The following is a 22977-nucleotide window of genomic DNA, read 5'->3' as shown; positions in this document are numbered from 1 at the left end:
AAGGAGCCGGGCACGGTGGCTCAAGCCTGTAATCCCAGCACTTTGGGAGGCCGAGGCGGGTGGATCACGAGGTCAAGAGATCGAGACCATCCTGGTCAACATGGTGAAACCCCGTCTCTACTAAAAAAAATACAAAAAATTAGCTGGGCATGGTGGCACGTGCCTGTAATCCCAGCTGCTCAGGAGGCTGAGGCAGGAGAATTGCCTGAACCCAGGAGGCGGAGGTTGTGGTGAGCCGAGATCGTGCCATTGCACTCCAGCCTGGGTAACATGAGTGAAACTCCGTCTCAAAAAAAAAAAAAAAAAAAAAAAAAAAAACAATGGCAAGGAGTCAGGACCAGGGAGATGGAACCAAGGAAAAGTAAAGCCCAGCAGATGCCTAAACCCAGGAGGGCTAAGTCTCTTAAGTGTGACCTTAGCATAAATGCTGATGCTATTTGGTGCTTCTGAAATTACAAGGTAGCTCATGTCCGTTCTTGTTTCAACACTTAGCTCAGTTCCTGGTACATAAAGTTTTGCTGGCAGTGTTGAATGGTTGGCTCTGCATGGTGGCAGTGACTTCAGTTTACAAAATGTGAATATCACCAGGCACGGTGGCTCATGCTTGTAATCCCAGCACTTTGGGAAGCTGAAGTGGGCGGATCACCTGAGGCCAGGAGTTCAAGACCAGCCTGGCCAACATGGTGAAACCCCTCTCTTTACTAAAATACAAAAATTAGCCTCACAAGATGGTGGGTACCTGTAATCTCAGCCACTTGAGAGGCTGAAGCAGGAGAATCTCTTGAACCCGGGAGGCGGAAGTTGCAATGAGCTGAGATTGTGCCATTGTACTCCAGCCTGAGTGACACAGTCTCAAAAACCAACCAAACAAACAAAAATGTGAATATCTGTATCCTACCAAAGACCGCTTTGTCCTAAATCTTCAGCAAGATATGATTTTCCAAGTTGCAAATACACCCAAAAGGACTAGTTTCTACAAGTTGGGTAATTTCCTTCCCGTATTTTAAGAGTAGTAAGGTGGCAATTTGTGGATAACAGACACTTCAGACTTCATCTTGCACAGATCTATTTAATGGAAGTGGCCTCAGGATGTTCCACTATAATTAAGTCCAGGGGCCTGTCAACACTAGGTGGAGAAGAAGCCACCATCTTTCTTTCGGGAGTAACCCCCGTTGGTGGCTGCAGTGTGAGGGGACACTGTGGAGCAAAGAGAACGAAGGGGATTGAATTTCAGATCCTTGGCCTTTTCTAGGAGACTTTAATCATCAATACAGTGTGGGTACTGCAGAGAAGCTTCTCATAACAGCTGCGAAGACTAGCATATGGATGACTGATGGGAGGTAGTTATAGGTCTTCTATCGCCAGGTTTTTGCCCTTGCTGTAAATGTTTGTTCCTAGACTTAAGGCTGAGCAAAGACGCTCTGAAAAATTGAATTAACTTCCTAGCTCTACAGTCAGCATATCCCCTGGTATTAATCTGGTACGTGCCAACTTAATCACTGCTTTCCAAGACCCACAGAAATCCCTCATCTTCCCTTCGGTCCAGTCACCTCAAATCCCTGATTCATGGGTCCATTTAGAAAGACTTCCCCACTGCTCCATCTGCTTACCCAGTCTTCTAACCCTTACCTATGGATCCCTGGATGCTGTGGATGGACTCCTTTTTAGGGTTGATCCAGTGTCTGATGTTAGCCAGGAAAGTGATGGGTGGAGTGGGAGGGGTTAAAAATTCTCCAGGGAATTGGATGTTGGTTCTAGAAGAAGGTGTAGGGAAGAATGGGAGAGTGAAATCAATCAGAAAGGTGAGGAGGGCAAGGTAGTTGAGTGCCATCTCAAGAAATAAAGCAGCCAGAGACCCTTTTTACCTCTGTGGGATTAACCAAAGATTTTCTTTGTATAGATGAGCACAATCTTGGGGGATTTCTTTTTTTGATGGTCAGGCTGGTCTTGAACTCCTGACCTCAGGTGATCCACCCACCTCGGCCTCCCAAAGTGCTAGGATTACAGGCGTGAGCCACCATGCCCGGCTTAATCTTGGGGGATTTCTGTTCATCTTAGACAGTGAAAATACAGAAACTATATTATGGACACAGATGTAAAAATACAGAAATTTGTATACCAATGAGTACCTAGGGATTATCACTTCCCGTATATGACTGGATGGCAGCATGTGTGGGCTGGAGGGGCTCTGCCTCTACCACTTACCTACGGATATCCTCCTTGGTCGTCTGGTGTAGCAGCATCTCACTTTTGTTCTTGAATGCCTCAGTGTGGTGGTTGTACAAGGCTGCTAAGCGGAAGTCCAGGTCATCCTTCGGTATCTACAGAAGTCAGTCCCCTCAGGGTTAGCTCAGCCACCGGTGCCCCTCCTCTAGTCGGGTTCTGTTGTGTTCTACTCTTCCCCAGAAGTATAGTGAAGCCCCTGTTGGGTCTGAAATCTACCAGCTCCTTACACAGTATGTTGTTGTACATGATAACTCTTGTCAATATGGAATTATCTAAGGGTTAGGTCTAGGGAGTGGTGAGCTCTCTTTGGAGACTCACGAATATTGTCCCTGAAGTGGGCTTAATGAACTTTACCTCATTCATGCTTATATTCAGTCCTTGTTTTAGTCAGAGAATGAGAAGGTTTGTAAAATGATTTGCTCTAGATAACTGCCTGGAGCAAAACCTAAGCCTTCTGGCTTCACAGAGGCCGATAAATTGGTTTTTGGCTTTGGGTTTGGTAGGACCTCAGGTTAGAGACAAAAGGAAAAATACTGAAGCAGTTAGGGACAGACTAACTTTCAAAAAGAATATTAAGGGCTGGGTGCAGTGGCTCATGCCTGTAATCCCAGCACTTTGTGAGGCTGAAGTGGGAGGATCGCGCCAGGCCAGGAGTTTGAGACCAGCCTGAGACCTCATCTCTCCAAAAAAAGAACAACAACAAAAAAACAGCTGCATGTCAGGCACATGCCTATAGTCTCAGCTACTCAGGAGGCAGAGGCAGGAGGATTGCTTGAGCTGGGAAGGTTGAGGCTGTGATAAATCATGATCAGGCCACACCATTCCACCCTGGGTGACAGGGGGAAAAAAAAAAAAGAAGAAGAAGAACCCTAAATGGCTACCAAGATAAATAATATTTCAATGTTCGCTACCTCTGGATCAAAATAGTAGGCATCCCGCCTCATGGAAGTAATTGTGGGGGTTGAGTTGAGCCGACTCCAGGGTTCCTGCTGCTGAGCAAGGTGAGTTGGGTTCTTGTATGGCAATTTCTGCAAAAGAGAAACCATATCCAGGAAAAACCGGTTTTACGGGAAGCCTTGTTGATGTGGTTAGCTTCAGTAGCATCCCCTTATTCCATCAGTTTTTGTTTTTTGTTTTTTGTTTTGAGAGAGTCTTGCTCTGTCGCCAGAGCTGGAGTGCAGTGGCGCAATCTTGGCTCACTGCCACCTCTGCCTCCCGGGTTCAAGCAATTCCCCTGCTGCAGCCTCCCGAGTAGCTGGGACTATAGGCGCGCACCACCGCACCCAGCTAATTTTTTTGTATTTTAGTAGAGATAGGGTTTCATCATGTTAACCAGGATGGTCTCCACCTCCTGACCTTGTGATCCAACTGCCTCGGCCTTCCAAAGTGCTGGAATTACAGGCATAAGCCACCGTGCCCTGCCTTGTTTTATTTTTTTGAGACAGAATCTCACTCTGTTGCTGAGGCTGAAGTGTAGTGGCATGATTTTGACTCACTGCAACCTCTCCCTCCCAGATTCAAGTCATTCTTCTGTCTCAGCCTCCCAAGTAGCTGGGATCACAGGCATGCACCATTATGCCCAGCTAATTTTTGTATTTTTACTAGAGATGGGGTTTTGCCATGGTGGCCAGGCTGGTTTGGAACTCCTGACCTCAAGCGATACACCCATCTCAGCGTCCCAAAATGCTGAGATCACAGGCAGGAGCCATTGCTCCTGGCCCTGTCTGGTTTTATTTGAATCGCAGACATCTGCAAAGAAAACAGTATGGGGCAAGACTCTCCAGACTCATGATCATCCTAAGTTTCTTGGAAATGAAAGAAACAGGCCTGGAATGTAGGAGAAGGGGTAGAGTGAGATGAGGGGGTGAAGGGTCGGGAGCAGATAGAAAAAAATGATGAGCTCAGGTTTAGATGTAGTGAGTCTGAAGAAAAGGCGAGACATTCTAATGCAAATAACAGGTAGAAAATTGGAAGTGTAACTTGTAGGAGGAGAGCTCAGAAGGATTGGTTGTCTGCACAAAGTAGTAGTTGAAGGCTGCAAAATGGAGTCACCCCAAAAGGGAAGAGCTGGTTCGTGACAATTGTACAGTATTATACCTGGGAGTGAGGAGGGCCTCAGAGAAGCAATCAGACATGAAATCAGAAGAGTGCAGGTGAGAAAGAGATTCCAGTAAGCAGGGAAGGGTCATTGATTGCAGGAATGGCAGAAAAAGTCCACTGAACATTCAGTCCTCTCAATAAAACCTCACAGGCATGAATGTAAAAAGCATATAACAGATTTCTTCATTATATGTAAAATGCTATATTCACCACTGTTTCCCCAGTTCCTAGCACAGCGACTTAACACATGACATTCAAAAATGGCTGACTCCAATATGTCATTGGACTGAATTCCAGTGAGGGCAACTAACAACCTATTAGAACTCTCATTAGACCTGTCCAACATTGTAATCCTCCTTCCCCCCAATATAGCAAAGTGCTATGTGTCATTGTGGTGCTTAAAATCCTGCTATGGGGCCGGGAGTCATGGCTCATGCCTGTAATCTCAGCACTTTGGGAGGTCAAAACAGGAGGATCACTTGAGGTTAGGGGTTCTGGGCAGCAAAGGAATATGCTGGCTCTATGAAAAAATAAAATAAAAATTAGCCACGTGTGGCAGCCCCACCTGTAGTCCCAGCTACGTGGGAGGCTGAGGTGGGAGGGTCGCTTGAGCCCAGGAGTTCAAGGCTGCAGTAAGCCAAGATTGCACCAATGCACTCCAGCTGGGGTGACAGAGCAAGGAGATCCTGTCTCAAAAAAAAAAAATCTGGTGGGACGAGGTGGCTCACGCTTGTAATTCCAGCACTTATGGAGGCCAAGGCGGGCGGATCACAAGGCCTGGTGTTTAAGACCAGCCTGGCCAATATGGTGAAAACCCGTCTCTGCTAAGAATACAAAAATTAGCTCGGCATGGTGGTGGGCACCTGTAGCCTCAGCTACTCAGGAGGCTGAGGCAGAAGAATCGGAGGCAGAGGTTGCAGTGAGGTGTGATCGCCCCACTGCACTCCAGCCTGGGCGACAGAGCGAGACTCCGTCTCAAAAAAAACAAACAAACAAACAAACAAAAAACCCCAGCATGATTCTCACATCAGTAGGATGAAACCATAGCTAGCCAGCATAGTGTACACAGCACGCTCAGCCCACCAAGGGCATCTCTCCAGCTCTGATTGCTGAGTGCCTCCGTTTCACGCCTACATTCCAGCCCTTCTGGACTATTTGCAGCTCCCCAAATAGGCCCTTCTTTCTCTCCTTTTCATGTATTTGCACCCGCTGCTTCCTTTGCCTTGCGTATCTGGTTCCTGTTTCCTTCTTCCTAACTCACATTCTACCCCCTCCCTCACCTGGCCTACCTAATTCATATTTGGACATCAAAACACACCTGCTCTGTGAAGCTTTCCTTTAAGTTCCTGATTCCCACGGCACCCTAAACACAACTCTGTCACAGCACGTGCTATTGTGCAAGCATTTTTGCTATCGTCGGTCGCTCTTTACTACTAGAATTCCTTGACAGCAGAAGCTACATCTAATTTATTTATATATCCTCAGTATCTAGCAGAGTGTCTGGCATATAGTAAAAAAGTATTGAATAAAAAGGGGCTCTTAATATTGTTATTAGACCACAATTACCACTTAATTCATCTTATTGTGCGCCACTTCGAATATCCCAAACACTAATACCAGAAGAAATATCATCTAAGTTCTGAAATCAGTGACCACCATCCTGCCAAACACACACACACACATACACAAACACACTGTGGAATTAACCAGAAGACAGAGACAGTGTGAACACAGATGTACAAAGCATGACCTCTGGTGGCTTTCAGAGGATTCTCTCCCACCCCATATCTCAGAGAACAGTCTTCCAAACAGGGAAATGGGTAGCTTGAAGGAACCTGGGCCCTTCCATAACTTATACTCACAACTGATTTGAGCTGCCAGAGCCCCTTATTCCTCTAGACTAGAGCTCTACTTTCCTCTGCTCAAACACTCCTCTGAAACTTTAGCTGACCTGAATATGGAGACAGGGAGGCAGGCAGAAAACAGACTTCTCTGGTACCCGACTTAGTGTCTTCACCGGAGTCCTTTATGTTACCATCTCTGTCCATCACACCGACAGAAAGAAGACTACAGGCAACCCTACTGGGAATCTGCGCAAGAAACCACAGTACCTTGGAAGCCCGCAGTTCTCCTAAGTAGGAATCATCGTTATCTAATGTAGGCTGCTGGAAAGGGTCCCGGGTGGGAGGCATGGCTAAATGCCTGAGTATTTTAAGAGGGATGGGAGGCCTGCTCAGCTGCAGCACAACTTCGCCCGCAGACGATCCCGGGTCCCAATTGTTTGGAACGCCGGTTTCGGTTGCCAGGCAACTGCCCAGCCATCTATGACAGAGGAATTCCCTTCGAGGAGGGCGCCACCTGGCGGCTGACCGCGGGAGGGCCCTGGGGAGGAAGCTCCGGGGAATGCAGAGGGAAAGTGCCGCTGAGCCCGCCCGGAGCCTTGGAATTGCACTCCGGAGCCTCGGCGGAAAAGCGCCGGCTGCTCACCATCAGGACTTCTGCAAAAGACTTCAGTTGAGGGCCGGGAGCGGTGGCTCACGCCTGTAACCCCAGCGCTTTGGAAGGCCGAGGCAGGCGGATCACGAGGTCAGGAGATCGAGACCATCCTGGCCAACATGGAGAAACCCCGTTATCTACTAAAATACAAAAAAAAAAAAAAAAAAAAAAAAAAAAAAGCCGGGCCTGGTGGCGCGCGCCTGTAGTCCCAGCTACTCGGGAGGCTGAGGCAGGGGAATCGTTTGAACCCGGGAGCACTCCAGCCTAGCAACGGAGTAAGGCTCCATCTCAAAAAAAAAAAAAAAAAAAAAAATCGAGGAAGTCCTGAAAGATGACCCACAAATTTCCTTCTCCCTCGCACCTAACAAAAAGCTTTCAAAGCCGTGAAAAAGTGAGGATGTCATGAGACCAAAGAGGGCTGGGCACCGTGGTTCATGCCTGTAATCTCAGCCAAGGCGGACGGATCGCTTAAGCCCAAGAGTTCGAGACCAGTCTGGGCAACATGGCAAAACCTCATCTCTACAAAAAATAGGAAAAATATTAGCGGGCGTGTTGGTGGGCGCCTGTAATCCCAGCTACTAGGGAGGCTGAGGCAACAGAATCTCTTGAACCCGGGTGAGGGGAGTTGCAGTGAACTGAGATCGCACCACTGCACTCTAGTCTGGGAAAGAGAGTGAGAACCTCAGAGAGAGAGAGGGAAAGAGCGAGGCCCACGTGCGGTACTTGGAAACTAGCGGCCAAGGTAAACCCCTTGCTTAAACTGGGATCAACTACAGCGTCAGGGCTTCTCATCTAGCCGGTTGTAAAAGCATGGATGGGGCCGGGCGCGGTGGCTCACGCCTGTAATCCTAGCACTTTGGGAAGCCGAAGCGGGCGGATCACTAGGTCAGGAGACCAGCCTGGCTAACTTGGTGAAACTCCGGTGGGCGTGGTGGCACGCGCCTGTAGTCCCAGCTACTCGAGAGGCTGAGGCAGGAGAATCGCTCGAACCCGGGAGGCGGAGGTTGCAGTGAGCCGAGATCGCGCCACTGCACTCCAGCCTGGGCGACAGAGCGAGACTCCATCTCAAAAAAAAAAAAAAAAAAAAAAAAAGAGAGAAAGAAAGAAAAAGAAAAGAAAAAGTACGGATGGATTTGGCGGGATGTAAGATCCACAGCAGGAGCGGCCTTTGCAGGAGGGAACGCATACTGGGGCCTCTTATGGGCGACGACTTATGGAGGGTGATCACTCCATCTTCTTTCTCTCGGCTCACACGGCACATTTGCAAAATCAGAGCTGCTCATAAATAACCCCGGGCCCGAAAGGGCAGTAGAAAACGGAAATTTGTTGGCACTGGCTTGGAAGATGCTTCCACCGCGTTCTTCACGCAAGCCTCTGGCCTGCCTGTTGGGCCGGTTGCGCACCCCGGGCGCGCGCTCTCCCGCGCACCAGCGGTGGCGGCTGCCGTGGCGACAGGCAGGTGAGCGGCAGAGGCGCGCGTGGTCCCTGCCCCACCCGCGAGAAGCCAGAGAGGAGGCGGTTGTCAAGGCGACGTGGGTAGGAGAAGAGGACAGAGGGAGGAGGAAGGATGGGCGGCCTTGGCGTAGTCGCAGGGAGGTGACTGGAGCGAGCCTGGCCCCTTGCATCCTCCCACTGTGTACCTCCCTCCCCTTTTTTCCGCCTTCTGCCAGCAGAAGCAGCTGCAGCAGCACCTGAGTCGCTACTGCCGCTCACTCAGGACGACGCTATGGCTGAGCCTGGGCACAGCCACCATCTCTCCGCCAGAGGCAGGGGAAGAACTGAGAGGCGCACACCGCGGCTGCTGCGGCTGCTGCTCTGGGCTGGGACCGCCTTCCAGGTGACCCAGGGAACGGGACAGGAGCTTCACGCCTGCAAAGAGGTACTGCCGCCCCCGACCGGACCCCGCTTTGGCCACAAAAGTCTTGGATCCAAGCAGAGACCTTGGGGACCCAGGCGCAGAGAGTTTCAGAGGCCACGGAGTTTAGATTTCTTTAGGGATGAGGCCTGGGGGGAGGGAAAAGGAACCAGTCTGGCGTCATGAGGCGGCCAGCACAGTGGAGGACTCAGGAATAGATCATCCTCGAAGCTTGGGATGCTGAGCTCAGCGAGAAAGGTCCCAGCCCCAAGAAGGGGAGCGACCTGGGTACCTGAATTCAGAATGAGGGAGGAAGACGAGTTATTTTCCAGCTGGGATGAACTCACCTTAAAAGTGGTTAACAACAAAAGATTCTGCACAGAGAAGCAAAATAGAAAGAGGAAATGAGAGTACTGGGAGAGGAAAGGAGTTAGGAAGGCCAGAGAAAGGTGGCGGAGCGACGTGGTTTTTTCACGGCTACACAAAACGGTGCACGAAGGTGGGAGACGTGTGAGAGGGATGGATGACAGGATCCCAACTCTCTCGTTCCTTGTTTATGAAACATCCGGTCACCGTGCAGACTGGTCAATGTGGCTCCTTCTTGTAGCGTGGCCTCCCCACAGCGTAGTTTGTTTAGTGTACCTGACCGCACACAACTCACCTTTATGCAGATTTCCAGTTCTTCAATATCTTGTTTTCTGCCAACCTCTGCTCTCCTTCTCTGAATTCTGCTAACATATGTCAACGTCTTGTTTCAAGGTGTTTCCACAATGTTGGCAGCAGAATTCAGACAATAGGTAGTGAATGGCTTAAAACCAAAAATATCTTTTGAAAAGTCATCTTGGATGAACGCAAAAGGGCACTAGGAGCCACAAAACTAAGTCGTTTCTGTATTGTAGAAATAATGATGTTTGCCTGTGCTCTGAGCAACTTTTTTAGAAACCATATGGCAGAGGCAACAGTAAGATATTTACAAGAACTACGCTGGGGAAGGCAAAATAAAAGTTCTGTTATTTCTGTAAAATGTGGACTTCATAAAAAGTCAAGCATCTAGAACTGTAAAAACAGTCCCAAATATCAAACTTGGCTAAGGTTTTGAGAGATTGGAATATATATATATATATAACTTTAAAACATTTATTTATTTATTTATTTGAGACGCAGTCTCTCTGTCGCCCAGGCTGGAGTGCAGTGGCGTGATGTCAGCTCACTGTAACCTCCACCTCCTGGGTTCCAGCGATTCTCCTGCCTCAGCCTCCTGAGTAGCTGGGATTACAGGCATGCTCCACCACGCCTGCCTATTTTTGTATTTTTAGTAGAGACGGGGTTTCACCATGTTGGTGAGGCTGGTTTCGAACTCCTGACCTCATGATGTGCCCACCTCGGCCTCCCAAAGTGCTGGGATTACAGACATGAGCCACTACACCCAGCCATATTTATGTTTTAAAATAGAGACAAGGTCTCAATATACTGCCCCAGTCAGTCTCTAACTCCTGGGCTCAAGCAGTCCTCCCACCTTGGCCTCCCAAAGTGCTGGGATTATAAGCATAAGCCACTGCACCCAGCCCAGAATATTTTGTATAAATTGTTAGTGTGAACTGGTTAGCAATAACTACCCCATCCCATATGGATATATATTATTATAAAGATGTGTGTCTACAGCATAGCAGGTCATGAAGAAGTCGGGTGGGGTGGGATTTTTGTGTGAATAAAGATATTTGACTTTGAAGATTATGAATATGACATAAGTGACCCCAGTGAGTGGGACTTTCAATAACCTTTATTAGCCCAGTGACAACCTGCCCCATGCCATCTACATTTCCACCCAGCCGCATTATAACCTGTTTTAGAAATGGCTGGGAACGGGATGATCTCATCACTGACTCTGCTCACTGGCCTTGATGGCCTGTGGTCTAACCAACCAAAATAATGAGACCAAGAAAGTCCACTTGCCTAAGAATCAAACGAGGGAGTCTCCTGAGTGAAAGGTAAGGAGAGTAAAGTTCAACTACCAATTCTTGTTGATCTTTGTCGACGATGGAAAATAGGAGACATTTCCGAAATTAAGCACCTCTGTTATCTTGGTTTGGAGGAAGGGAAGAATATTGATACTTGAGAACTTGAACTTGTTTACAAATTTTGCCTTTGGTCCTGTTTGAATGACCAATATTTGCCTAAGCAAAAGGTCTTGCCACAAAGTGTAAGCTTAGGGTAGTGGAAAGCTACGGAGCTCAACCTACCGGGGTTTCAGTCCTGTTACCACGTGGTTTTTGGATTTGTAGAATGGGTATCAAAATAACACCTACCTCAGAAAGGATTGCTTTGAGTATTGAAATAGAAAATACATTTGAAACACAAAATAGAGTTACCTACCCACCTTTCCTGTTCAGCTTCTTTCCCATTAGATCCACACCCCACACCAGATTGGAAATGGCTCAGGAGGCATGTCCATTGGGCACAGGCATCGCAAGTCCTGTTTACATTCTCCCTAGGCAAACAGTGGTCACTGAACACCCTCCACTCCAAAACAATCAGGAAGAGAATAAACCCATTTTTATAGTATTCAGTTGGCAATATGAACTGATCAAACAAGTTTGCGGACTTCTAACCCCAAATGGTAAACAACTAATTCAAGGTAGACCAGTTCTTCTCTGTTATTTTTTTTAAAATTTATTTTATGTATTTATTTATTTTGAGACAGAGTCTTGCCCTGTTGGCTAGGCTGGAGTACAGTGGCACAATCTCGGCTCACTGCAACCTCCGTCTCCCAGGCTCAAGCAATTTTCCTGCCTCAGCCTTTCAAGTAGCTAGGATTACAGGCATGGGCCACCACTCCCAGTTAATTTTTGTATTCTTAGTAGATATGGGGTTTCACCATGTTGGCCAGGCTGGTCTCGAACCTCAGACCTCAGGTAATCCACCTGCCTCAGCCTCCCCAAGTGCTGGGATTACAGGCATGAGCCACTGTGCCTGGCCACTCTTCTCTGTTCTTAATCTTCATATGAATTTCTTGTGAGCTGATGTTGGGTGTTGACGGCAAAAACTCCTATTAGGCCAAGGCTGACAACAATATTGTTCCAGCCTTGTTCGTGAAAGCTGAGGTATCCTGGATATAATCAGGAAACAGAGAGGTTTAGCTTGAAGCCTAAACTGAGGTGGCAGAGAACTGGGAGTTCTAGACTGCTGGGCATGTGCTGGCGCTTGGCATTCCTCTCACAGTTTTACAATAATCAGGGTCACAAGGGCCGGGCGCGGTGGCTCACGCCTGTAATCCTAGCACTTTGGGAGGCCAAGGTGGGTGGATCACCTGAGGTCAGGAGTTCAAGACCAGCCTGGCCATCATGGTGAAACCCCATCTTTAAAAAAAAAAAAAAAAAAAAAAAAATCAGGGTCACAAATGGAACTAAACATACCGTATGATGTTTGTTTTCATGAATCATTTCTTCAGCCCAGGCTAAGTGCTGACTGAGGGCCAAAGGAGCATTTCCCATGGCACAATGAAGCAAATCAAATGAAAGAGGAAAGAAAACTGCCTTTGGCACGCTCTGCCTTATCCTGAGGCTCCAGGGCTAGCTGCCCTCCAAGGGACTCCCAAGTCTGTATTGAAAAGCCCATGGGTTAGGAATCAGGCAGACATGGATTGGAATAAAATTTGTTAAATGAGTGATGCCATTTAGTAAGGATGCTACTTTGAGAAGTTAAAACTTCTGTCAGCCTCAAATTCCTGATCTGTGAAATGGGGATGACAATACCTATCTCACAGGGCTGTTGTAGGAATTAAATTAAATAACACATGTGACGGGCCTAGTGCATACCCTTGGTATATCATAGGTGCTTAATAAATGTTGGTAGGAAAAACAGTTACGTACACAGATAATGACATATAAAGGACGACATAAGATTAACATGGGAAACAATGCAGGCATGGCAATATTGAGGTTGATAGGAAAAGAGAAGAAAACTAATTGAGGGCCGAGTGCACTGGCTCACACCTGTAATCCCAGCACTTTGGGAGGCTGAAGCAGGTGGATCATCTCAGCTCAGGAGTTGGAAGCGAGCCTGACCAACATGGAAAAACCCTGTCTCTACTAAAAATACAAAATTAGCTGGACATGATGGCTCACGCCTGTAATCTCAGCTACTCGGGAGGCTGAGTCAGGAGAATCGCTTGAACTCGGGAGGCAGAAGTTGTGATGAGCCGAGATTGCGCCACTGTAGCCTGGGCAACAAGAATGAAACTCCATCTCAAAAAAAAAAAAAAAAAAGAAAGAAGGAAAACTAATTCAGACAGTTGGCACTTGACCTGCTTCTGAGATCATCAGTAGCATTTCAGTGGGCAGAGATGGAGGAAGGGTGTTAAAGGTCCACATGTGGAAAATGCAAATGATCCTGGGATTTGCAAGCAGACCAGCTGACTGAAATGTGCAATAGTGTGAGCTACAAAGTTGATAAGGTTGAAAAATTCTAAACTAAGTGGAGAATCCCTGAAGGATTTCTGGCAGAGATAGCAGCCTTAGCAGAGTGGATTAGCATGAATATAAAGTAAACATGGTTGAGGTGGGCCGACAGGTGAGAGCAGAGAGATGAGGCAGAGACCATTTCCGAAAATATTACTGAAGTCAAGGAGGAGGTGAATAAAGGGGCTGCACTCGTGGGTGGAGGGGGTAGTGGGGTAAATGGAAAGGCGTACGTGTGAAAAACATGCTGATGGTAGATGTTAGAGGATTTGGCAACTGAATGATGGTGAAGGGTGATGGTGATGGGCAGATCAGGGATTTTTGTCAGGATTTTAGAGTGGGAGAATGGTAGGAGTTACTATCTGAAATGCAGAAAGAACAGCTTCAGGGAGCAGAGTGATCCCTTTTCTTAGTTCTGATGTCCCTGGGATCAGCTCCTGTAGTCGGGGGAAAAAGTCCTGAACCTTTGGCACGAGACTTCGCTTCATGAGCGCAGTGTCTAGGCTTTTCTGTTTCCTCCTGCATTTTGTTCTTCTTCTGTTTCTTTGTTTTGTTTTGTTTTTGTTTTTGTTTTGAGACAGACTCTCGCTCTGTCTCCCAGGCTGGAATGCACTGGCACCATCTCTGCTCACTGCAACCCTTGCCTCCCTGGTTCAAGCAATTCCTCTGCCTCAGCCTCCTGAGTAGCTGGAACTACAGGCGTGTGCCACCACGCCCGGCTAATTTTTGTGTTTTTAATAGGGACGGGGTTTCACCATGTTGGCCAGGCTAGTCTCGAACTCCTGACCTAAGTGATCCGTCTGCCACAGCCTTCCAAAGTGCTGAGATTACAGATCTGAGCCACCACAGCTGGCCTCTTCTGTTTGTATTTTTATTTTTATTTTGGTCTTTTCCCTGAAAACATCCTATATTTGGTTCTAACACGTTATTTGAGGTTTGGACTCCACAGAGAAATGGCTAGATCTAGAAAACATTTAGGACCCCTGAGCTTTCAGGAAATATTTAATAAAAGTGTAAAATTTTTAATGACTGTTTTGGTTGGAAACCATCAAGTCTGAATGTTTAAACCTCCCTTTTTATGTGTATGCTTGGAGAAGTACAGACTATGGGGTCTGGATAAAACTAGGTGGGCTGGATTCAACTTCTAACTCTTCTGCTCAATAACTGTATGACCTTGGGGAAATTATTTAATCTTCTCATGCCTCAATTTCTTCATCTTTTTTTTTTTTTTTTTTTTTTGAGACGGAGTCTCGCTCTTGTCACCCAGGCTGGAGTGCAATGGCGCAATCTCGGCTCACTGCAACCTCCGCCTCCTGGGTTCAGGCAATTCTCCTGCCTCAGCCTCCTGAGTAGCTGGGATTACAGGCACGCACCACCATGCCCAGCTAATTTTTTGTATTTTTAGTAGAGATGGGGTTTCACCATGTTGACCAGGATGGTCTCGATCTCTTGACCTCGTGATCCACCCGCCTCGGCCTCCCAAAGTGCTGGGATTACAGGCTTGAGCCACCGCGCCCGGCTTAATTTCTTCATCTTTAAGACAGGGATATTAATACAGTCCACTTAATTACTATAATATGACAGTTAAGTGAGTTAAGACATGTGAAGTATTTAGAACAGTTCCTGGTGCATAGTAAGTACTCAATAAATGTTAGCTGTTATAATTAGATTTTTGGTGGAAGTAGAATTAATTAACATTGATAGTAGTAAAAATTATTAAAAAGTTAAGGGTGATGGAAGTGGGTTGAGCTGAAAAGGGAAAGGGAGTTGATGTGAAACATGTGCTAAGGAAAAGTTGACGGAACTTGGCAAGGCTGGGCATGGTGGCTCACGCCTGCAATGCCAGCACGTTGGGAGGCTGAGGTGGGAGGATCGCTTGTGACCAGGAGACCAGCCTGGGCAACATAGTGAGACCCCACCTCTACAAAAAAAGAAGAAGAAGGTGGCAAAGAGAGTCAGGAATGCATAGCAGTTGAGTCTGGAGTTGTGCTGTCTGATGTGGCAGCCGCCAGCCACGTGTGGCTGTTGATCATTTGAAATGCAGCCAGTGCAGCTGAGGAAATGATTTAAAAATTTTATTTAATTTTAATTAAGTGAACAATAAAGTTAAAATAGATGCTCAATTCAATTACCGGTATGAAAAAACTTTCAACTTTGGCACAACTTGGGTGTATGAATCTACTTTCTCAACAGTAAATTTTATGAGCTCTAAATAGCAATCAAGTATTTCTGATGCAAATTTAATGTAAGAATCAAGATATGCTTTAAAATGTAAAGTATATGTTGGATTTGGAAGACAGTACAAAAGGAATGTAAAATATCTCACTAATATTTTATATTGATTACATGTTGAAATGATGATGTTTTAGGTATTATCTAAATAAGATGTATTATTGTTATTATTATTATTATTATGAAACGGAGTCTTACTCTGTTGCCAGGCAAGATCACAGTGGCGTGATCTTGGCTCACTGCAGCATCTGCCTCCTGGATTCAAGTGATTCTCCTGCGTCAGCCTCCCAAGTAGCTGGGATTACAGGTGCATGCCATCATACCCAGCTAGTTTTTGTATTTTTAGTAGAGATGGGGTTTTACCATGTTGACCAGGATGGTCTCGATCTCTTGACCTTGTGATCTGCCCGCCTCAGCCTCCCAAAGTGCTGGGATTACAGGCGTGAGCCACCATGCCTGGCCAAGATATATTATTAAAGTTAATTTCAACTGGGTCTTTTCACTCTTTTAAACATGACTAGAAAATTGAAAGTCCTGTTATGTGGCTCACATTATGTTTCTATGGGACATTGTTGGCCAGGAGGTAAGGCTATGCAAGTCTGGTGCCTGCGGCTGAATCTGAATTCTACTATTTCAAATATGTTGCCTTGGGCAAGATATTCATCTCTCTTAGCCTACACTTTTCATCTGAAAAATGGAGATAATTTGATTTTTGTCTTTTATGGCTAGCTGGGAGCATTGAGCAAGATAAAGCTTGAAAAGTGCTTTGCAAAATGCATTGCATGCGTAGCTCAATAAATGTTGTGCTCGTTAACTGTTTATGATCTGCTTTTCCAAAACTTAATAGGAACATCTTTCTAAGTCATTAAATGGTCTTGTATGACAGCATTTTAGTGGTGGACTGGGTGAATTATCCTGGCTAATCTCTAATGCCAACTCTTTCACTGTGACCACGGGCCTTAGTGCCATTCCTTTTCACCTTCTAATGTAGGCAACACTTTATCAATTCTTCCCTCTCTCTGGAATCATTCACTTTTCCCATCTACTGAATCATTCCTATTAGCCTTCAAAAGTGCTATTATTTCTTCCATCTTAAAAAACAGAGAAATAGAATAAAAAAACATCCCCAACAATTTCTCTTGTCACTTAGTTTCCACTCCATTGTACTGCTCATTGTATACCAAAGCCCTTGAAAGTCTAATCTATAATAACTGTCTCTAAATCCTCTTTCCTTTCTCTCTTTATCTTTTTCTTTTCTTTTTTGACTGAGTCTTGCTCTGTCGCCCATGTCGGAGTGCAGTGGTGTGATCTCGGCTCACTTCAACCTCTGCCTCCCAGGTTCAAGCGATTCCCCTGGCTCAGCGTCCTGAGTAGCTGGGACTACAGGCACCACCATGCCTACCTACTTTTTGTATTTTTGGTAGAGTTGGGGTTTCGCCATGTTGGCCAGGCTGGTCTTGAACTTCTTTTTTTTTTTTTTTTTTTTTTGAGACGGAGTTTCACTCATGTTACCCAGGCTGGAGTGCAATGGCGCGATCTCGGCTCACCGCAACCTCCGCCTCCTGGGTTCAGGCAATTCTCCTGCCTCAGCCTCCTGAGTAGCTGGGATTACAGGCACGCACCACCATGCCCAGCTAATTTTTGTATTTTTAGTAGAGACGGGGTTTCACCATGTTGACCAGGATGGTCTCGATCTCTTGACCTCGTGATCCACCCGCCTCGGCCTCCCAAAGTGCTGGGATTACAGGCTTGAGCCACGGCGCCCGGCCAGCTGGTCTTGAACTTCTAACCTCAAGTGATTTACCTGCCTCAGCATCCCAAAGTGCTGGGATTACAGGTGGGAGCCACTGCACCTGACCTCGTTTCTCTCTTGAATCCATTCCAAGCCAACTTTCATCCTCATGATTCCACCAAAACTGCTTTAGCTCAATCCAGTGGTAATTTCTCAGTCCCAATTAAACTTCATCTACGGGCATTTGACAGCCATGATCACTCTCAACTCCTAGGAACAATTTCTTCTGTTTGGCTTTGGGGACACTAGTTCTGCTGCGGGGTTTTGTCTAGTTTTGTTTTAACTCCCTGGTGGCTCCTTCTCTGTCCCCTTGGTTACTTTTTTCCTTATCTCCTTAAACTCTAAATCTGGCAGTTCCCCAGGGCTCAGTCATTGAACCTCTCTCTTTCTCTTATCTCTATCCAGCCTCTTCTATTTTCATTTTCTTGGTGAGCTCATCCAGCATCATAGCTTTAAATAGCTTCTGTAAGTCAGTAACTCCCAATATGTCCAGTCTGGACCTCCTCCCTGAACTCCAGACTTGTATAACCAACTGCATCCATGAGCTCTTTATGTACATATTTGATTTCCATATCCAGAACTTGACTGCTTCTTACTCCTGCACTTGTCCAAGGGACTATCACCTCTCACTGGGAAGATCACAAAAGGCTTGTGACTAGTTTCTTTGCTTCCACCCTGCCCACATACTGTGTAGTACTTAGCGAGAGTAAACCTACTGAAAACAAGACAGCTTTGGTCCTGCTCTGCTCAGAATCTTCCAGAGGCTTTCTACCTCCAAGTAGAAGCCAACTGCCTCCCTGACTGACGGGGCCCTCCTCCGCCCCTCCAGCCACAACAGCCTCCTGGGCCTCTCAGACCTGAGAGGCAGCTGCCACTTCAGAGCCTTGGCTATTGCTGTTTCCTCTGCCTGGAAGACTCTTCCCTAAGATGTGTGGCCTGCTTCCCAACCCCCTTCAAGTTTAAGTTGAAATGTCAACCCATTTCCTATCTCATTTGCTGTTCTGTTTTCTCCCGAGTGCCTAGTGATCCCTAACATACTCTATATTTTACTCATTCCTCTTTTCCCATTGATACGTAAGCTCCATGAAGGCAGGGCTTTTTGTGTGTTAAGTTGTATCTCTAGCACCCAAGATCATATATAGGACACGTGGGCCCTCAGTAAGTGAATGAAATAGCTACATAGCATTCCACTGATGGAATTGACATAACTGACCCCCTGCTGTTGAACATATAATTTGTTTCCAGCTTTTGGCTATTATAAGCAGGGCTAAGAAGAGCCACTTTTTTTTTTTTTTTTTGAGACGGAGTTTCGCTCTTGTTACCCAGGCTGGAGTGCAATGGCGCGATCTCGGCTCACCGCAACCTCCGCCTCCTGGGTTCAGGCAATTCTCCTGCCTCAGCCTCCTGAGTAGCTGGGATTACAGGCACGCGGCACCATGCCCAGCTGATTTTTTGTATTTTTAGTAGAGACGAGGTTTCACCATGTTGACCAGGATGGTCTCGATCTCTTGACCTCGTGATCCACCCGCCTCGGCCTCCCAAAGTGCTGGGATTACAGGCTTGAGCCACCGCGCCCGGCCTAGAAGAGTCACTTTTTTTGCATGTCCCTTTCAGAATATTTCTTGGAACAAATTCCTAGAAATGAAATTTCCGGGTGAAAGGATAATATCATTTTCACACTTCTCATATCCATTTCTAAATGGCTTTCCAAAAGCTTCTTTATAAATCACTTTATTCTCTCTCTTTTTTTTTTCAGACAGAGTCTTGCTCTGTTGCTTAGGCTGGAGTACAGTGGTGCAATCTTAGCTCACTGCAACCTCCTACTCCCAGGTTCAAGCAATTCTCCTGCCTCAGCCTCCCTAGTAGCTAGGATTACAGGCACGTGCCAGCACATTTGGCTAATTTTTATATTTTTAGTAGAGACAGGGTTTCAGCATGTTGGCCAGGCTAGTCTTGAACTTCTGACCTCAGGTGATCCACCTGCCTCAGCCTCCAGAAGTGCTGGGATGACAGGCATGAGCCATGGTGCCCAGCCCAAATCAGCTTATTCTCTTACCAGTAATGTATGAGAAGTTTTTCTCCCCCTACTACCACAACACGGATTTTTTCCCATCATTGCCAGCTTTATAGCATTAAAAAAACTCACTGTTATTTTAGTATTTCTTTTAGTTTATTACATTTTTTTTTACTTACTCCTATTCACTGTTTAAATTTAGTTAATTGTGTAGTAATTTGTATATGTAAAATGTACATATACATATATGTAAGTTATTAACCCAACACCCAATTTAGGAACCAGAACATAATTAATGCTAATACAATTTCCTGAGGGCTTGTCACTAATCTCAGCCCCAGAAGACACTGTTGCCCTGAATTTTGTTTTCTATTCCCTTACTGTTTTGCTTTGTTTTAAGAGATGGAGTACAGTGGTACTACCATAGCTCACTGCAGCCTCCAACTTCTGGGCTCAAGGGATCCTTCTGCATCAGCCTCCTGAGTAGTTGGGACTACAGGTGTGTGCATCCATGCCCCACTCATTTTTAAATTTTCTGTAGAGATGGGGTCTTGCTCTCTTTCCTAGGCTGGTCATAAATTCCTGGTCTCAAGTGATCCTTCTGCTTCGGCCTCCCAAAGTCATGAGCCACTGCATCTGATACTATTTTTATTTTCATTTAATTAATCAATTAATTTTTTTAAGACTACGTTTCACTTTGTTGCCCAGGCTGGAGTGCAGTGGTGTGATCTCAGCTCACTGCAACCTCCCCCTTCCAGGTTCAAGCAATTCTCCTGCCTCAGCCTCCTGAGTAGCTGGGACTACAGGGACCCACACCTGGCTAATTTTTGTATTTTTAGTAGAGACGGGGTTTCACTATGCTGGCCAGGCTGATCTCAAACTCCTGACTTCAAGCGATTGCCTGCCTTGGCCTCCCAAAGTGCTGGAATTACAGATGTGAGCCACCACACTCAGCCTGGTTTTATTTTTTCACATGTATGTCTCCTTAAACAATCTTATTTAGATCTGTTTATTTTTGACCTTTAAAAAATATATTGCATTGTATATAGAGTTACAAGATTTGCTTTTCTAACTCAACGCAAAACTTCTAAACTCATCTACATTATTGTATGTTACTGTATTTTGTGCATTTTCAGTGTTGTACATATTCCTTTGGTGAATATTCCACAATATAAAAATGAGTTACCCTGTTAATAGATATTTAGGTTTCCAGTGTTTTGCTATTTCAAACAGTGCTGCTATGGACATTGTTGAACCTGTCTTCTGGTGTGCAGGTACACATTTCTTGAAGGTATAAACCTAGAAGTGGGTTGCTGGGTTGTGGGGTGTGTACAGATTCATCTTTACAGGAGGATGCCAATTGTTTTTTGAAGTGAGGGAACTAATCATAATTTATTCTTCAGTGACTCCAGAGATTGGGATTCCACTAAGGACCTTAGTCACCACTATGGTCTGATGTCTGTGTACCCCTCAAAATTCATATGTTGAGACCTAATCCTCAATGCAATGGTATTAAGAGGTGGAGCCTTTGGGAGGTGCTAATATCCCATGGGACTAGTGCACTTATCAAAGAGGCCTGCGGGGCTGGGCACCATGGCTCATGCCTGTAATCCCAGCACTTTGGGAGGCCAAGGCAGGCAGATCACTTGAGGCTAGGAGTTCAAGGCTAGCCTGGCCAACATGTCGAAGCCCTGTCTCTACAAAAAATACAAAAACTAGTTGGTGTGGTGGTGCACACCTGTAATCCCAGCTAACTCAAAAGGCCGAGAAACGAGAGTCACTTGAACCCGGGAGGCAGAGGTTGCAGTGAGCAAAGATGACGCCACTGCACTCCAGCCTGCATGAGAGAGCAAGACTCTGTCTTAAAATAAAATAAAATAGGCCGGGCGTGGTGGCTCATGCCTATAATCCAAGCACTTTGGAGGCCAAGGCGGGCTGATCACCTGAGGTCGGGAGTTCAAGACCAGCTTGACCAACATGGTGAAACCCCGTGTTAATAAATAAATAAATAAAATAGGCCCAAGGGAACTTTTTTGTCCCCTCCACTATGTGAGGACACATAGACAGCACCATCTCTGAGGAATGAGCCCTCACTAGACACCCAGTCTGCTGGTGCCTTGATCTTGGACTTCCCAGCCTCCAGAACTGTAAGCAATAAATAGCCATTGTTTATAAGTTACCTAGTCTATGGTATTTTCTTATAGCAGATCAAACAGACTAGGCGGTCACTTTAGCCCCAGACATACTAAGTTAGGGCTTACCTGTGGGGCCACTCTCCCTTCCATAAGTCATGTTATTTCTTTAGAGCTCTTAGAGGTCATGTTTACCTAGACTTTTACAGCTTTCTTCAGTTTTGTAATCTGATGTGTCTCAGGTTGGATGAGTTTTCTTCTATTTCGGAACCTGGACAGATGAATTCTCAGATCACTCACTAAATAGAGTCTGGGTGAAAGCAACTTCTAGGGCTAGGCTTCTGGAAATTAGTAGCATCTTAAGGTCTCAAGGTAGGTACCATCTTAGGGTAAAACAGAAATGTCGGGCCGGGCGCGGTGGCTCAAGCCTGTAATCCCAGCACTTTGGGAGGCCGAGACGGGTGGATCACAAGGTCAAGAGATCGAGACCATCCTGGTCAACATGGTGAAACCCCGTCTCTACTAAAACTACAAAAAATTAGCTGGGCATGGTGGTGCGTGCCTGTAACCCCAGCTACTCAGGAGGCTGAGGCAGGAGAATTGCCTGAACCCAGGAGGCGGAGGTTGCGGTGAGCCGAGATCGCGCCATTGCACTCCAGCCTGGATATCAAGAGCGAAACTCCGTCTCAAAAAAAAAAAAAAAAAAAAAAACAGAAATGTCACTCAGTAGGCGACAGCTACTGCTCTCTATCTGAGAGGAGCCTTAGCTATTGTAATGTGCCCTGTGGGCACAAATAATTCTTCATATCCAGATTTGGTAGAGTTTACAAAAATTTGAAATATTGGGTACATTTTGTGTCCTCTTTTGCATTTTGTATTTCTTGAATTTAAAAAAAAAAATCTTTTTTTTTTTTTTGAGATAGAGTCTTACTCTTATCATCCAGGCTGGAATGCAGTGGTATGATCTTGGTTCACTGCGACCTTTGCCTCCTAGGTTCAAGCGATTCTCCTGCCTCAGCCTCCCAAGTAGCTGCGCCTGCCATCATGCTCGACTAATTTTTGTATTTTTAGTAGAGACAGGGTTTCACCACGTTGGCCACCCTGGTCTCAAACTCCTGACCTCAGGTGATCCACCCTCCTTGGCCTCCCAAAGTGCTGGGATTATAGGCATAAGCCACCGCACCTGGCTTTTGAATTATTACAATGCGAAAGTGTCATTGTTATAAAAGCAATAAGATTACTTAAAAATAGTATTCAATAGGCCAAAAGGGAATATAGAAATAACAGCTTTGACCTCCTGGTCTCAAAGGATTCTCCTGCCTTAGTCACACTTTAGAATTTCTATTTACATTCAGGATGAATCCTAAAAAGAGGGGCTTAATGCTGTCTTAGACACTGGAGTGACTAAGCTCTGAGAACAGAACATTACCAAGAACTATCTAGCCCTGTCATATTTAGATAATTTCTGCAAATATGGGCCTTTCATACTCCAGTGGTCCAATAATGGGGAAGGTCTTCTTTGCCTGAGTATTCCTTTTTTTTTTTTTCAAAGGCTAGTCAAGTGAAGCAGTGGAAGTGGAGAAGGAACAAAGAAATCTGTAACTGGTTGTGATCAATCTGTAACTGGTTGTGATCAATTAGTTGTAAACACCACGCACTTGGACCAGCCTTTT

General features: G+C 45.9%; 2 protein-coding genes across 5 annotated transcripts in view; one reads left to right on the top strand and one right to left on the bottom strand.

The window, feature by feature from the left end:
- Window positions 1–1049: 1049 nt before the first annotated feature.
- On the bottom strand, window positions 1050–6659 carry CUNH1orf194 (chromosome unknown C1orf194 homolog). Its single transcript, XM_032249887.1, has 5 exons — window positions 6438–6659; window positions 3138–3254; window positions 2206–2321; window positions 1630–1754; window positions 1050–1197 (listed from the first exon to the last, which is right to left on the bottom strand). The coding sequence occupies exons 1-5, from the start codon at window positions 6516–6518 to the stop codon at window positions 1127–1129; spliced, it is 510 nt and encodes a 169-aa protein (XP_032105778.1). The 5' UTR covers window positions 6519–6659; the 3' UTR covers window positions 1050–1126.
- A 1674-nt stretch (window positions 6660–8333) lies between these two features.
- Window positions 8334–22977, top strand: part of KIAA1324 (KIAA1324 ortholog) — a 99988-nt gene continuing 85344 nt past the window's right edge. For 2 of the 4 annotated variants that reach the window (XM_032249882.1, XM_032249883.1), the window contains exon 1: window positions 8334–8701. In XM_032249882.1, coding sequence (XP_032105773.1) covers window positions 8549–8701 — 153 coding nt within the window. In that variant the 5' untranslated portion in view covers window positions 8334–8548. The remainder of the gene's footprint in view (window positions 8702–22977) is intronic. The other 2 variants (XM_032249885.1, XM_032249886.1) reach the window with 2 other exon arrangements.

This window comes from Sapajus apella, unplaced genomic scaffold (genome assembly GCF_009761245.1).
Source record: "Sapajus apella isolate SASKATOON/1434 unplaced genomic scaffold, GSC_monkey_1.0 scaffold69, whole genome shotgun sequence".
In the NCBI taxonomy this organism is placed as follows: Eukaryota; Metazoa; Chordata; class Mammalia; order Primates; family Cebidae; genus Sapajus; species Sapajus apella.
Note: the sequence above shows the minus strand (reverse complement) of the source record. Positions and strands in the feature narration are given on the sequence as shown.

Excerpts from the sequence above, each read along its gene's own strand:
- CUNH1orf194 (XM_032249887.1), bottom strand. The coding sequence starts at position 6,518 with ATGCCTCCCACCCGGGACCCTTTCCAGCAGCCTACATTAGATAACGAT. Across the intron at positions 2,322-3,137 it reads CCTACTATTTTGATCCAGAG|ATACCGAAGGATGACCTGGA; the intron begins GTAGCGAACATT and ends TGACTTCTGTAG. Across the intron at positions 1,198-1,629 it reads CAGCATCCAGGGATCCATAG|TGTCCCCTCACACTGCAGCC; the intron begins GTAAGGGTTAGA and ends TTTGCTCCACAG.